The sequence below is a fragment of the Dryas octopetala genome, chromosome 7 (genome assembly GCF_963921425.1).
Source record: "Dryas octopetala chromosome 7, drDryOcto1.1, whole genome shotgun sequence".
Lineage (NCBI taxonomy): Eukaryota > Viridiplantae > Streptophyta > Magnoliopsida > Rosales > Rosaceae > Dryas > Dryas octopetala.
The window spans coordinates 1239242-1251680 of NC_141372.1; the positions used below are offsets into that span (position 1 = coordinate 1239242).

A 12439-nucleotide genomic window follows, 5' to 3' on the forward strand; every position below is an offset into this window, starting at 1 on the left:
TGACTGCGCATGTAAAAATTGTTTTCTTACCAAGACCAGGAAAGTGTGAGAAGGCTTTCGGGTACAGCTAAACAAGCTAGCGTGAACACGAACCAGTAATTAACCAACTTGTGAGCCGTGTCCACCCCCTCTCTCCTAAGTCCTAACCAACTTATGAGCGCCGCATATTTGATGTGATTCAGTACTTAAAAAATAAAAACTATCTGCTATTCACCTTCAAAGTTCACTACTAGAACTGATTGTGGACTTAGCAGTTAGCATAACGCTACCTTCTAGCTAGTCCATTTATTGTCAAGTTTCAGGCCAGGCCCATTCAGAAGTCGACAATCTCCAACCCAAGTTTCAGGCTAGTCGATCCATTAATAATAATTCTTTCACTTTTACCGTTAATTTCTTTCTGTTTCTATACTTTTCCACTTCTATCCACTAGTCATCACTTATGATTCCTGAGTAATCTGGAGTATAAGAGAGAATGAGAGAAAAAGAAATTTAGTAGTGACAGGACTCTGGCATACCAATGGAGCAAGAACTGAAGGCCAGATTTTTAATAACCCTCTCAACACTAAAATCAACATTGCAAATGGTAGACTTAAACTTGGAACAAATGCTCCCATCCATTGTCTAGAAAATCCTTTACAAACTTAACTTAATCACCTTCATAACTCTTTCTTGGTTCGTGAAATAGTGACCACATAAATTTCAAATCAAAATCAAACTTAGACTTGAATTGCATTACTGCAAAGCCATATCTGATAATACATCTTCTCCCTCGCTCCTTTAATCCTCTGTGTGATCTGTGATACCTTCACCGATCATGGAACCACTGGCTAAAGGATTCGAGTCCTCTGAAGAGTCCCCAAACTCTTCTTTGTACATTTCTTCTATCATAGGTTTCCACAGCCGAACCCGCGCATTTATGAACCAATTTGAAACCTGAAACAGGCACAATGACGCCCATATTGACATCAAGTTATAAAAGAATCACGGCACAAAATGAATTAGCACCTATAATATATATATATTTAATTGGGACATAGACAAAATTGTTGGGAATTACTTGGTTCTTGGTCAGGCTTGTTTGTGATGCCAACAGTAGCTTCTCAGAGTCATTTGGATAACTGCATGAGAAGCACAAGTAAACACCATATGCATATAGTAGTTTGGATGAGTCACAATAAAAGGGTGGTTAGTTTTGGATTCCTTACGGGTGGAGAAAGTGTTCAAAAAGCCAACTGCGAAGAATTACCACAGAGGTCTCTGGCAGCCCTCGAATTGGTCTCCAAGCTTGGCGTTGGCTCTGGAGAATCCCAAGCTGTTGAAGAGACATTCTTTTGTGTCTACACTCTCTGTCAAACAAGCTAAGTTGTGATAGTCCACTGCTGAGTTTTGGTACATCTTGCAACAACTTTCGTTTTTCAGCATATATATGGGCAACTATGGCATCTCTTAAGCTGCAAAAATGCCTGGACATGGCCTTGAGTGCAAGAGCTGTGTAAGACTTGGCTGCTCCTGCACCTACTACCATCTCAAATGAAGACATCACTTCTTCCATTTGATGGTAGTACCTCTCACTTCTGTCCTCAACCTGAAAATAGCAGAGAAAGCATCAGACAAAACAATTCCAAGATGAAAAAAAAAAAAAAACCAATGAACTAAGCATCAAGATTGTATACACCCGCCTCTTCCAGCAAAGCAATAAGGTTTGCAAGTTTGGCTTGAAATTCATGTTTGTCAGCGAATAGGAGCCCATTGCAGCACAATTCTGTTTTCAATTCAGAAGCAAGACCCATAGCACCTCTCCGACCTCCACCATATAACTTTCCAATATGCTTTTCATTGCTAATGTCAATCTCTTTCCCACCAACATTAACAATCTCTTCTAAGAGGGATTGAGCTGGCTTTAGATATCTTGAATTCCCAATGATAGCAGCTAAAGATTCTGTCCCATACGAAGTGGAACAAGATCGATTTAGTGAGGTTGAAGATGAAGGAAGCGCACTGCCCATGAAAGAGTAGTCATCGCTTACATGTTGATCAACTCCTGGATTACAAGCCTCCCTTGCTTCTTCTCCACACATAAAGTGATTGGGGCTTATGAGGTCTGAATTCATGGACCTCTGCCTATATTGGACAGAAGGGACAAGCATGTGTGAACCAAGGGACAGTGAGAGCCTCTGGGCTTGGTTCTCCATTGCTGCTGCTCCAGGAAGATCCATCAGATGCCTTGTGTGGTTCATATCTGATTCCTCTGCAACTGTATGATGATGAGGAGCTTGAACAAGGTCTATTGACCTCGACATTCTTTCCCCAAGAGAATGAATGCTGGGCAGTACTCCAAGAGACTGAGGGAATATGTTGCTGCTTCGAAAAGAAGACCCATAAGCATCAAGGTGTTGTTGACCAGTAATGGAGTCTGAGATAATGAATTGGTGTAGAATACTTGAAGCTGGATTTGGAGGGGAGTCTTGTGAAACCATTGTAACCAGAATTTAGAAGCTAAAAGCTATCAAAGGGTTTTCAACTTGTCATGAACAATAGCAAGATGTATATGTCAAGTAACAAAGCAATGATCTGGAAATCTATGCAACCGACAGAAATTTAATATGAAGTAGTAAACCATACAGTGGCAAAACAAAGAATGAAAATTCCCTATTTACTGGCTTTGTAAGAAGCTAAAGTTGGGGTTTGCATGTGTGGTAAAATGCTTGACCAGCCCAGATATAAGTAGTAGTTGGGTCATAAAGTAGAAGGGCATCTCAAGATGAGCCTACAGCATTGAAGAAGAAATCTATATGTTAACTTGTTACAAGTGACTGAAATCAAGAATCAAAAAGAAATATCCTAAATTATTAGTCATGAGTTCGATAGGTACAATAATTTCTGACTTTAAGGCTTAAAGCAAAACACATTTGACGAAAAAGAACCTCCTTACATGGTGTAAGTAAATTAGTGAATTTACAGTCATGGCAGAGCTGCAATGACCCATTGAAATTTCAATTCATGATCAACAGAGAGATGAAATAATGAGTTTCAATTGTCAAAATCACAAAGAAGATGGAAGGTTTGAAAGTACGGGACCAGAAGAGATGTGTTGATTAACCTTTGCCACTAAGTAGTCCCACCCCTGAATACTCATTGGCAGAGATGAAGAGAGTGAGTGGGAGAAAGACCTACTACCAAAGCTAAAATGAAATGAAATGAAATTGTGAAACTGAGTTTCTTTAAGAAGCATAGAAATGAATGCGAAAGCAATTTTCAGCAAGCAGCAATCTGTGATTTGAAGCGTACCTTTGTTGAAGTGATGATTCTCTCTCTTTCTCTGAACAGGTCTAAATCCAAGCAGCAGAAAGCTATAACATAGACTTGTGCTAGTTCTTTAAAGAAGCCAAGTTAATTGGCCAAGTTAAAACCACAGAAAGTGACAGGAGAAGATGGTCCCAATTTCCCTGACTATAATACAACAACCAAAAGCAGCAACCCCTCCAGCTTTAACGCCTGCAGTCACATTTCTTTGGGAGACTCAAAAGTATTTTCTTGCAGCTCATCTCTAAACAGTGTAATAGTGTATGTCTCTCTCTCTCTCTCTGGTTTCACAGGACAGGACAACAGCCCTCAGCATGTTAAATTGTTCTATTCACTGGGTTGCTGTTGTCTGTTAAAGGAGGAGAAAAAGTGGGCTCTCTTTTGCACACTCCCAGTTCTAGGATTGTCAGCTTGTGAAGTTGTGAGCCTCTAAGCATAAGAGAATATCTAACTTTTTCCTGTTAGGTGTCGTAATCATACATAGAGAGATGTTGAAAGGACACTGAAATCACAATCTTTCAAGAATGAATAGAAAATAAAAATGGGGTCTTGTGCACTGCTGAGAGAAAGAGTGGAGAGAGAGAGAGAGAGAGAGATGGGTTGTGTTATTAATTGATTGAGGGAGGAATAGGATGAGCTTTGGCTTGGTGTGCTTGATAAGACTAATTCTTGTTTTCTGGGTGTATGTTACTATTTTGGGTTGGTCTGTTGGGATGCTTTAGTAATGATTGCCATCTTTGTTCCTTTGGCCTTCTCCAGTTGTCACTCTCTGATTCTTTATTTGTAACTTTGTTATTTAATATGGACCGGAAAGGCCCACCACCCTCATAGATTAAAGGTGTCTCTGCCTCTGCACTCTCTGCAAAACCTGAACCCATCCCAGTAAATTTCAAAATGGAGAGATTTTCCACCACATTTGTCCTCGTGATCATGCTTTGGGATAACCACCCTCCATCGTCCATCCAAAATATGAAAGGGTTTGGGGGGTAAACGTATGGTAATAATACTCAAAAAGTCCATCAGAAAAATCGAATGCAAACAATAAAATCGCTAATAATAATAATAAAATCCCTCTTTTTTAGTCTGGTATTAAAATTTAGCCTCATAGATCATCAGTATCAAAGTTTTGATACAATACTAGACAACTACCATACTCCAAAAATTTAAACTATTATAGAACATAATACGTACCAATAATGATAGCCAAAATCAGTCAATTCTTGTATCACACTCATTTCCAAATGAGTTTATACATTGATGTCCGACTGGGGAGTACTTATGCGAGTTCAAGTTCCTTATTCAATTGAATGCAAAAGATATTCCTTCATTTTATCTTTACAAATTTTCTTTACAGATATCCCTAGGCTTCCACCAATCTCTGTTATATTACAAGTTGGTATCATACATACACGCATCCACATCTATACCCGTTGCCAGTAGAGCTTCCATCTCTTTGAACTATAAGCAAGCGAATTGGGCACACCTAAAGCAACAAAACAAGCATTCTGCTTTTGGTTCCTTATGTTTTTTGGTAGGAGCAATAATCCTTTTGTTGACGAGACCATTTTCTCAGACTACAAAATCATGTAACAGATGGGTATTGCCAAACCTGTATTGTTGTTGCTGCCCTGGATCCCCATAATGACAATCCAAAGAATCTCCTGCATCATTACCTCTCACATGGGATCCAGGAGATGACGGAAATCCATCGTGTTCTTCACAATGCCGCAACTCCAATGCAAGTGAAACCTCGCTGCCAACTGTAAAATTACCCAACCCTGACATATCATATGTGGCAACAGCATTCTGGTTGGCATCCAGATAAAGACTACCGTTGCCTGCATTAGACCTTTGATCACCTTGTAATTTTTGTGTTCCAGAATTGGTGACATAATCTTCATGAGCACTAAACTTGACAGTCGTCCTTCCTGTTGACCCTTCCATTTTCACAGTGGGATTGTGATCAGACTTCAAGTCAACACTATCAGAAGTTGCTGATATCACGGTTTCCTGCAACTCCTCTCTTCTATCCTCAGATGTTGAGAAATCAACTCTTGCTTCTTTAACCACATTTTCTGGTGAAGATTTCGAATCCATCTCCAAATCACCGAATTCTTCTTTGTACATCTCCTCAATCATGGGCTTCCAAAGACGTACCCTTGCATTAATAAACCAGTTGGCAACCTGATGATGAACAATGTTAGTTATGACACTATGGAAATGAAAGAATGGTCCTTGTATATGACTTCGGACATTTGGTGATATTAATTGGAGGTAAGCTAAGGCTTTGAATGATGAGAAGAAATTACAAGATCAAGTCTGACAATGTGATGGCTCTGAAGAGAAAAGAGCGAGGATCAATGTTTACAATTTTCAACCCACCTTCTTGGATCCGAATTACATCACTCATGCATGTTAAGAAACCATTGCAGAAAAGATGCTGGTGATACAACAGTAAGAAAGCTAGAAGAGATCTTACCTGGTTTCTGGTTAATCCTGTCTGCCTTGCTAGCATAACTTTTTCTGAATCCTTTGGGTAACTGGTGTGACACCAAAAACCATGAAAGAATCAGTGAACCAAAGTGCTTAAGAAATTGACAAGTACAATTTTCAATTAACGGGAAAGAGTTTTAAGGTTCATACGGAAGAAGGAAATGCTCAAACAGCCAAGCACGAAGGATTGTAACAGAGCTTTCCGGAAGTCCCCTTTGAGGCCTCCAAGCATGTTGCATTACACCAAGCTGCTGAAATGCCCTTTGCTGTCTGAGCTGCTGGTCCACGTACCGGAGGCGGGGTATTGCTCCTCCTTGCCCATCTGATGAAGCATCTTGCTCCCCCAGGCTTTTCCGTGTCACTTGAATCTGGCCCTTGATTGCATCACGCAAATTGCGGAAGTGACGGGAAATTGCTTGGAGAGCAAGTGCAGTGTATGGTGTAGCAGCCCCATTCCCAGCCACCTTGTCAAAAAATGACACCACACTTTGCATTTGATGGTAATATTGTTTGTAATTTTTATCCACCTACAATAACAGCATATCAATTACTGACCTTGCAACATAAGTGCAGTTTGGACCAAACAATATGATCAAGTTAAATAGAGAAAAAAATACTATATATTGAAATAAAACAAAGATTTTCTATATAAAGAGATGTAAAGACCAAGTAATTAACAAAAATATTCAGGAATTGGGCTTATTTACCTCATCCAACATGGACAACAGTTTTGTCTTCTTGTTCTGCAAATCCTGCCGTTCTGCTGGTGATAACTCAAGAGAAGAGATGGTACTTGACTCACTCGGATCTGATGACATCCGTAAATATTGATCACGCCCATCAGTCTCTTTGGAACCATCTAAACCAATCTTTTGATGTTTGTTCAATTGAGACTGCTTCAAAGCCTGTCGGACATTTACCACTTCATCAAGCAACTGTTGTGCTGCCTTGAGGTACTTGGAGTTTAAGATGGTGTTTGCAAAACCTAAAGAGTTGTACAAGTATGCTTCAGGATGCATTTCTTTGAGTCCCACTGAGCAAGGAGGATTGCAGAAAGTCTGTGTTTTGATAGTGTCGTGACCACCTCCATATAAGCCAGATGACAAGCTTTCAAAGTTTCTAAACTCCTCATTTTGGTTGTACTCATCACCTTTACAATACATTTCCCCCTTCCCTAGGATTGGAGAAGTGCTCAAAAGTGAAGAGAGACTTGGATTTGGATACTGGTACTGAAATGAAGGCACAGAAACTGCAGCTGGAATTTGTGTGGAAAGGCTAAGAGATAATCCATGATCCTGAATATTCTGTTTACCAACCAAGGAATCCCCAGTAACACAATCTCTGACCGTGTCACTTGTAGGTGGAATAAACATCATTTCATTCCTACGACCATCAGACTCGACACATTTGTGAGGGGAGAAAGAGCTACCAGACAAGACCTCAGAGTAGGATCCAGCGTATGAAGCTTGATTGAGATACATCATCATGTTACCTGACGGTTCAGGATAGGAAGCAAGTTTCTCATCCCCTGAATAGGGGTTCAACAAGTTTTGATTACTTAAATTTGGGAAATATGCAGCCATAGTTTGTTCTTCCCTGTCTTCAAAGCCTTGAGAAATCTGGGATGGAAGGCAAATTACCAGTAATCATAAGAAATTAAATCATAACCAATGGAATTGGTGATACCCATCAAAATCAACTACTGATTCCAAATAAGAAAAGTAAAAAACTCATCAAAAACTCAAGCAAATCACAGTATTCTGAACCAAATTCCCATGGCACCATCATTCTTATAAATAGCTTGCAAACAACATTTTTGCTTGAAAGATTTCAAAACGCTAAAACACCATCAGTGCACGCAATGTCAATAAAAGTGCATAAATACATCTTTAAAATCTTATATCACCAACAGGACGGCCAAAGCTCAGACTTTCAAAGTGTTGCACACAAAATCAACAGTGAGAACATTTCTAAGCATAAGGAAACTAAATCACTCAAACTAAAATAAAATCAAGACACTCGAAAAAAAAAAAGGTCAAGCGTCCATGCCACAAAAATTGAATTGAAGTCAAGCCGACAACAACAACGATCTACCCAAAAAAAGACATGGATACCCTGAAACTCAAACACCCATAAAACCAAAATAAGACCAAAATCAAAACAGCAAGCATGGGACTTTAAAGCCGTGCACAGTAGTGCTATGATAATAACCCAATATTAAACAAATATAAACAAGTCAAGCAGCCAAAGTCCATGACAAAGGGGAGGTGAAATCTGAAATACCTGAGAGCTCTGAGAATGAATTGTGTGGCTCCAGTGGGAATCAAATGAAATAGGAAGGTGTTTGGGAACAAATTTAGGCGAAGTGGGGCGAAGAAGAGTAGACTATGCTCCTAGTCCTCCCTCCCGAACTGGAGACAAACAGCAATCCCAAGAGATATAATTCGCAAACAAGACCAACCTCCTTATCATTGGAACAGCGGAACCAACTACCAACTCAAAGAATAGTATTATATTTATTTGGGATTTAATAATCAAAGAATGCACCTACCTAATGAATATTTTATTCACAATAAAATAGTGTTTTGTGTTTTTAAAATGGGGATATTAGTTTGGCAATATGTGTACGCTAACACGGAAAAAACAAGCCTAGCAGAAAGTTCGTGAAGAAGACTAGAGGAGGCGAATGTGGGTGGTGGCGACTGGTGACTGGTGACTGGTGACTGATGGTGGTTGTTTGCTTAAGTGGGGTTCCAACGCTATTACGCTAACGGCTAACCAGCAACCACCAGTTGGTAAGTTAAGTGGGTGTGTTTGCTTAATTAGTCCATTGTTGAATATTAGGCCAAAGCCCTTGGGCTTTTTTTTGGGCTTTGATAAGCTCTACAGCCTGTATTCGTACACGTAGTAGCCTAGTAGGTGGCAACGTGGAAGTGCCAAACTCACGTGTTATATTTAGTTTAGTTGAGGTTTGTTGCTACTACCTGCTGCCCTCAGTAGCTTGCTTGTCTTTGTCTTATTCTTCAATAACTTCCGTCAACTCCATTCGCTAACGAGGGATTGCACTTCTCCCACCGTTACGCGCCAAATTACTCTTTTCTTTTCTTTTTTCAAACTTATAAAAAACTTGGTTAAAAATTTGATAAAAACTAATTTCATTAAGACTAATAGGTTAGATTTGTGTCACAATTTTGAATTCAAATTATATAACAGTGTTTTGGGTTCATTTATTTATAATAAGTAAAACACCACCATATCATTTAAAATTCTTTACATTCTTTTTATCTTATTAATCAATGATGTAATTTTATAGGTGTTTTTTATTATAAACTCAAAATGAGAAAAACATTTAATTCAAATCTCAGCTAGCCCAAAAGTTGCAGTTCAAACTGTTCACTGAGTGCTCGGTAAAAAACATATTCGAGCTCTTGGTGGCTTTGCCAAATGCTTGCCGACTTGCAGATGCGCCATGCATCTGCAAATAAAAATATGCATCTATATGCACTGAGCTCTCGGTGGAATGACGAGCACTCAGCACTTAGTAGTATAATTTTTTGTTTCCGCGTCCGCATCCATGGACAGATTGGACTGAAACTTAATTTCTAGCTAAATTTTTAGTTAAAAATCTTTCAAAAACTGAGTTTTTGGTGATTTTCATAATACACATCTTTACAAATGCTAGTCAATTATAGCTTGATTGAACATTGAATAGAACTAGGAAATCTCATGAGCTCATGTTTCTAGTGTCGCGGTCACAGGTTTGATAAATCTCCAGTTCGTTTTTCTACTTTTATGGTGTGTTTGGATGGAGGAAAAAGACTCGAAATTTAAACAAAATTCAGCATTTAAGAAATTACATGCTCTAATTTCCTTGTTTGGGTCAATCAATACATAATTTTGTAAATTCTAGGTGGAAAAAAACTTGGGATTTGAAGGCTGTAAATTCCAACTTTAAATTCCACCTAAATTGGTGTCATTTTCAAAATTCTAATTTTTACAAAAGAAAAATAAGTCGTGTCGACCATGTTGACACTACCATCACTGCCGCCAACGTCACCACCACTAACACCACCACCCCCGCCACCACCCTCGCTGCCACTGCCGCCACCACCACCAACACCAACACCAAGACCGCCACCACCGCCATCACCGTCGCCACCACCGCCATCACCGTCACCGCCGCCACCACCATCACCGCCATTTCCAACACCACCACCGCCACCGCCACCACCAACACCCCAATTTTAGCCACCACCATTTCTCCTACCGCTTGTGGGCCATTACCTCTACCAATATGGTCAACTCATCATAAACATCATTTTTATTGTTGCCACCATCACCATCACCATCACTCTTTTGAATTAATGTATCAAAAATTAAAACTACCATAAATTCTGTATTTAAACTCCATTATGTTTACATGTTATCCAAACAAGAGAATTTACATATTCTAGAATTTTAAATCACATCGTTTTAAATTCCGTCATTTGTGAATTCCTTAGTAATTTCAAACTACTTCATCCAAACGCACCATTAGATTCTTCAACACATTAATTTGAATTACTATTTTCTTAACTAATGGAATATTCCATTAGAAGACCAAATTATTTAAACCCCACCAAAAATATAATTCCACCGTATTACTCCATCCAAGCCACCTACCAACAATTTGGTTTAATCAACCGAATCTCTCTTGTCTGGGACCGATAGATTGGTTCATATATATAGGATTCAAAGAATCAAAGTTTCAAACACAAGGAAGCAAGAAAACAATGATTGAGTTAGATAAGTCTGGACATATGCTCTAAGTTTGATTGTTTAATCCAATTTTAGTCCCCACGTTTCATAACTGGTGATTATGATTATAATGTTTTTATTTCATCACGAGTTATTATAAGATTAGATGATCCCATGTTTTGTTGGTGGTAGGTTTTCTATGTATTATAGCAATTATAGTTCAAATTGATTACATGATATCAATGGATTTTTTTTTTAACCAATAATTTCAATGGATTATGAATCTTCAATGTTGTATATTGCAAATAATGTAAAATTTGAAACAAAAGACAAAAAACAAAAAAAGTATGTTGTGTAACGCTTTGCAAGCTTTTCAAATATCCAATGACAAACTTAGTAAATGTGGAGAGTTGTAATTCTAGTAGTTATGATAATTTTAATAGAAAATTATGATTAAATATCAAATTTCAATATTTTTTTGGTATAACATAAAGACTATATATATTTTAATTGAATTACCAAATTTAAATATAGCTTTTTAGATTAGGTCACAAATATGTTAGCCCATTTGATTTGAGTCTTTTCTATTTGACATTTTTATCCTTTGGCCCACAGATGATGCGTGTTAATTAAAATTTATAAGGTTTTAACAAAATTGTCCTTGAGGCTTTTATATCATCTTGAAAATTTGCTAATGTAGTTTCAACTTCACATTTAATTGTGACTATACAACAGTCACAACTTCAAATTTAATTGTGACTGAATGACAGTCACATCTTAGTTATAAGATAGTCACAGTTAAGTTGTGACTTAATTGAATTTTTTTTAGAAAAATTATATTACAATATAGACAATATAATATAAATAGAGATCAAAACAATAATTTTACTCAAAATAATATATAGTATAGTGGTGTGAGTTATTTCTTTCAATTTACCAAGACAGTCACAGTTAAATTGTGACTGAATTGATTTTTTTTAATACAATATAGTATAAATTAATGTAAAATTTGTGATGTAATATTATTTTTATTTTTTTATTGTAGTGGCATGTGATGTAATATTTGTAAATTCTAATACCTTTTACTTTATTAATTTGTTTGACTTTTCAACTAGTACCTAATTTAAAATGCTATTTAATTTTTGTACCTAAACTAAAAAAGTTATTGAAATTTAGTAGTTAAAATTAATAGACATTAATTTTAATTAAGGAGACTTTCATTTAGGTTCTTTAATTTTACAATTTATTGACTAAAGTCTTATGGCTTTTAAAATTATGACTAAAGTCCAATAATATTGTAACAATTTCATATTACGTAATATTGGTCTATTAGTTTCTATTTTTTTCACACATACCAAGCGTCAAGCACTTGGCCGCCATTTTCGAGTGTTCAGTAGTGCATTTTTACTTTTTCTTCAAGTCCTGATTTGTCGGCTTTATATTAGGTGTTAACTCTGAGATTTTGAGCTCAAAGTTAAAACTTAACATGTAGCCTCCACAAACCTCATTCTATACTCTAGGAAGGTATTGACGTAGCGTAGCGTAGCAAGCAAGTAAAAGAGAATAGGGAAAACTAGCGTCAACCCTAAAAAAGAATCTGGAGTGAACCAGAGAAATCTCAAGATTTTCTGATTAAAAATGATAATGATCATGATACAAACAGTCAAAAAGGTTGTTTAAATACTTTCACAACCATAGACGTTCGAAATTCTAAACGGAAATAAAAATGAAAATAAAGTGCAATTTAGGAAATTTATTCAAAAACACTAAATTTCTTATTTGAAGTCCTAAACGAAAGAATTTGACCCTAAAGTGCCTTTTGTTTTGTTGTTCCCTTTGAATCGGTATATCATGGGCGCATTTCTGACACTGGGCCGGTTTGAAGCTTGTTCACTTTCTTGGCCTT

At 37.4% G+C, this 12439-nt stretch overlaps 2 protein-coding genes across 2 annotated transcripts; both read right to left on the reverse strand.

Annotated features, from left to right (window-relative positions):
* Positions 1 to 568: 568 nt before the first annotated feature.
* BLH11 (BEL1-like homeodomain 11) lies at positions 569 to 3580 on the reverse strand. The gene is made up of 5 exons (XM_086250372.1): positions 3289 to 3580; positions 1680 to 2503; positions 1206 to 1585; positions 1058 to 1118; positions 569 to 933 (listed from the first exon to the last, which is right to left on the reverse strand). The coding sequence occupies exons 2-5, from the start codon at positions 2475 to 2477 to the stop codon at positions 778 to 780; spliced, it is 1395 nt and encodes a 464-aa protein (XP_086106498.1). The 5' UTR covers positions 2478 to 2503; positions 3289 to 3580; the 3' UTR covers positions 569 to 777.
* A 777-nt stretch (positions 3581 to 4357) lies between these two features.
* LOC147278178 (BEL1-like homeodomain protein 3) lies at positions 4358 to 8395 on the reverse strand. The gene is given in 6 exon segments (XM_086250371.1): positions 4358 to 4920; positions 4923 to 5487; positions 5783 to 5843; positions 5947 to 6323; positions 6504 to 7415; positions 8080 to 8395. Coding segments are annotated over 5 exon segments (1914 nt in total). The 5' UTR covers positions 7380 to 7415; positions 8080 to 8395; the 3' UTR covers positions 4358 to 4885.
* Positions 8396 to 12439: the final 4044 nt, after the last annotated feature.

Bases quoted from the DNA above. Each gene is read 5' to 3' on its own strand.
- BLH11 (XM_086250372.1), bottom strand. From the start codon at position 2,477: ATGGTTTCACAAGACTCCCCTCCAAATCCAGCTTCAAGTATTCTACAC. The intron at 1,119-1,205 runs GTAAGGAATCCA...CTTCTCATGCAG, and splicing joins TTTGAACACTTTCTCCACCC to TTATCCAAATGACTCTGAGA. The intron at 934-1,057 runs GTAATTCCCAAC...TGCCTGTTTCAG, and splicing joins CAAGCCTGACCAAGAACCAA to GTTTCAAATTGGTTCATAAA.